Source organism: Penaeus chinensis, chromosome 2, assembly GCF_019202785.1.
Source record: "Penaeus chinensis breed Huanghai No. 1 chromosome 2, ASM1920278v2, whole genome shotgun sequence".
Lineage (NCBI taxonomy): Eukaryota > Metazoa > Arthropoda > Malacostraca > Decapoda > Penaeidae > Penaeus > Penaeus chinensis.
Window position 1 is genome coordinate 1,454,920 of NC_061820.1, and position 3,713 is coordinate 1,458,632.

Below are 3,713 nucleotides of genomic sequence, written 5' to 3' on the forward strand. Positions count from 1 at the left end.
AATATATGACAATGCATAGAACCTCTAAATAACAACATATTTTAGAATATATGACAATGCATAGAACCTCTAAATAACAACATATTTTAGAATATATGACAATGCATAGAACCTCTAAATAACAACATATTTTAGAATATATGACAATGCATAGAACCTCTAAATAACAACATATTTTAGAATATATGACAATGCATAGAACCTCTAAATAACAACATATTTTAGAATATATGACAATGCATAGAACCTCTAAATAACAACATATTTTAGAATATATGACAATGCATAGAACCTCTAAATAACAACATATTTTAGAATATATGACAATGCATAGAACCTCTAAATAACAACATATTTTAGAATATATGACAATGCATAGAACCTCTAAATAACAACATATTTTAGAATATATGACAATGCATAGAACCTCTAAATAACAACATATTTTAGAATATATGACAATGCATAGAACCTCTAAATAACAACATATTTTAGAATATATGACAATGCATAGAACCTCTAAATAACAACATATTTTAGAATATATGACAATGCATAGAACCTCTAAATAACAACATATTTTAGAATATATGACAATGCATAGAACCTCTAAATAACAACATATTTTAGAATATATGACAATGCATAGAACCTCTAAATAACAACATATTTTAGAATATATGACAATGCATAGAACCTCTAAATAACAACATATTTTAGAATATATGACAATGCATAGAACCTCTAAATAACAACATATTTTAGAATATATGACAATGCATAGAACCTCTAAATAACAACATATTTTAGAATATATGACAATGCATAGAACCTCTAAATAACAACATATTTTAGAATATATGACAATGCATAGAACCTCTAAATAACAACATATTTTAGAATATATGACAATGCATAGAACCTCTAAATAACAACATATTTTAGAATATATGACAATGCATAAAGCCTCTAAATAACAACATATTTTAGAATATATGACAATGCATAGAACCTCTAAATAACAACATATTTTAGAATATATGACAATGCATAAAGCCTCTAAATAACAACATATTTTAGAATATATGACAATGCATAGAACCTCTAAATAACAACATATATTAGAATATATGACAATGCATAAAGCCTCTAAATAACAACATATATTAGATTATATGACAAAGAACGCCCTACAAATATTGGATACATGTGTATTGCGGGAACATTCAGAATATCAGCTTAACGGTCTGATTCCAAAATGCTATGGGCGTCTTGGTGGTTCCCCTCGAACTGCCCTCACACTTTAAATATACATATGCTACAACGTCAAGTAACATTCTACTTCATATGTCATACATTCGTTTGGTCGCGATATCATTATCTCCCGGCACTGATCATACGAAGAGCCATCGTTTCCTATGGCACGACCCTCGCACAAACGTGTTTGACAGGTCAGCTCTTGTGGCTGATAAGGGCCATGTCTTGACCCGATGGCTCTCGCCGAGGCCTTCTCGGCGGTTGTGACACAGAAGATGAATTTTTACCATACAGGCCTCTCCGAGTGTAATGTTACAGAATACGTGATATACGAAATATATGATATACCAGCTGCTGCTATGAAGTATGTGATATATTTGCGTGTGTACGTGCGCGTGCGTCTACACGGGGGTGCAGTACGTTGCTCTGTCACTGGCACGGTTTAGAACTGTGGTTCCTAACCTTTTCAGAGCGACGAACTCCTTTAAGAATCTAATGAAAGCTATGGATTCCCTCCCACAGAAATATTCACATAAACATAACTTTGATATACAACTACTTTGTTATTGAGATCTGACTTTATTGTGAAATTTTAAAATAAGTAATCGAAATAAACGCTCTCTTTATTGTACGAAAAGTAATGTTAACTAGGGATTAAGAACCTCTGATTTAGAGTAACCAGTCTGACGAAGAAGATAGATAAAAAACTAAATAAATTAAAATAAGATAAGGGATACACGGACATGCAGAAAATTTTAACCAAAATATATAGTGGTAGAGAGACAGAACGAACAAGAGCTGAATCAGGTCTCAGGATGAAGGTCAAGGTCGAAGATTCTCGGGAAGGCTTTGCTAACTAACGAGGAGGTAAGGTCATCCAAGCCCCATTGACCAGCACTCAAGTTAAAATCAGGCATTTTTCCAATTAACAGAGCTTCTAGCATTTTTCATTCATACGAATTTGCTGATTTATGAAATAAATTAGCGCTTTTCCCGTTAAGCTGCTTCATCGAGTAAATGAACGAAACACGCATTTGATTCTCTGGCATATCTTATTCATTGATTCTTTTCTCGAAAGCTCTACCATTCTCGCCTATGTAAAAAAAATTACGTTACTGTGTTTGTGTCCCTCTCCTTATGGTACAACAAATAATATTGACGAGGGATTAAGAACCCCTGATTTAGAGTAACAAATGTGAATAAGATAGATAAACTAAGATAGCTAAATAAATTTAAATAAGTTAAGAGATTTCACGCATCGTGTCTTGGCTACATAACCGATTAGTTTATTTCCAAAGGTTATTTCGCAGTTTTTCCTTGCACATTCTCTGCCTTTTTCTGGACCAGTGTCATCGGTAAAGTTGACATTTTCTGTGGATTACAATTACCGAATCTTAACGCTATAAATCATGTAATAATCATGTTGGTATCGGTGACGCGCAGCTTTTGCGTTGATCTGTCAAGATTTTAGTTCTTATCTGTCTGCTTATTGTTCTCTTTCCTATCCCCTTCTTTTAACGTTTAATGATACACACACATGCGCGCACACACACACACACACACACACACACACACACACACACACACACACACACACACACACACACACACACACACACACACACACACACCCACACACCCACACACCCACACACACACACACACACACACTCACACACACACGCATGTGTGTGTATATATATATTATAAATATATAAATATATATACATATATATTATATATATAAATATATATATGTATATATATAAATATATATATGTACATATATATATATATATATTTATATATATATATATATATATATATATATATATATATATATACTGCCATTATGTAAAAAAAAAAAAAAAAAAAAAAAAAAACTATTTAGTGGACAAAGAAAAAGAGAGAGAGACAGGTACATAGAGTTAAACAGATTTATAATAAGTAGATAGAACGAAAGAGAGATAAAAGGTAAATAAGAGAGAAAGCGAATGAGAGAATGAGACTTTATTACTTAAAAATAGTTTTCTAATATTCCAGAACATCAAACGTGCATACATGTAGAAATTGTCTAACTTTATTTTGCATCAATTTAGACTCTTTAATTCCGAGGACTGAGGAAACAATTTAAAAATGAAAACAAGAAAAAGAGGTTAAATATAAATAGTAGAAAAGAAAAGGCTATTTTTTTTTTATCATCCAAGGGCGGATTCAGACGAAACATATAATAAACAGAGAGGGGAAATAAAGGCCTATCCATAAGGATAAACTAGCGATTAAGTAATATATTGGAACGAGTATGAACACAGACACATACACACACACACACACACACACACACACACACACACACACACATACACACACACACACACACACACACACACACACACACACACACACACACACACACACACACACACACACACACACACACACACACACACACACAC

General features: G+C 32.5%; 1 protein-coding gene across 1 annotated transcript in view; it reads left to right on the forward strand.

Moving 5' to 3' along the window:
* Window positions 1-1,490: 1,490 nt before the first annotated feature.
* Window positions 1,491-3,713, forward strand: part of LOC125031042 (lipoamide acyltransferase component of branched-chain alpha-keto acid dehydrogenase complex, mitochondrial-like) — an 11,601-nt gene continuing 9,378 nt past the window's right edge. The window contains exon 1 of the mRNA XM_047621466.1: window positions 1,491-1,563. Coding sequence (XP_047477422.1) covers window positions 1,491-1,563 — 73 coding nt within the window. The remainder of the gene's footprint in view (window positions 1,564-3,713) is intronic.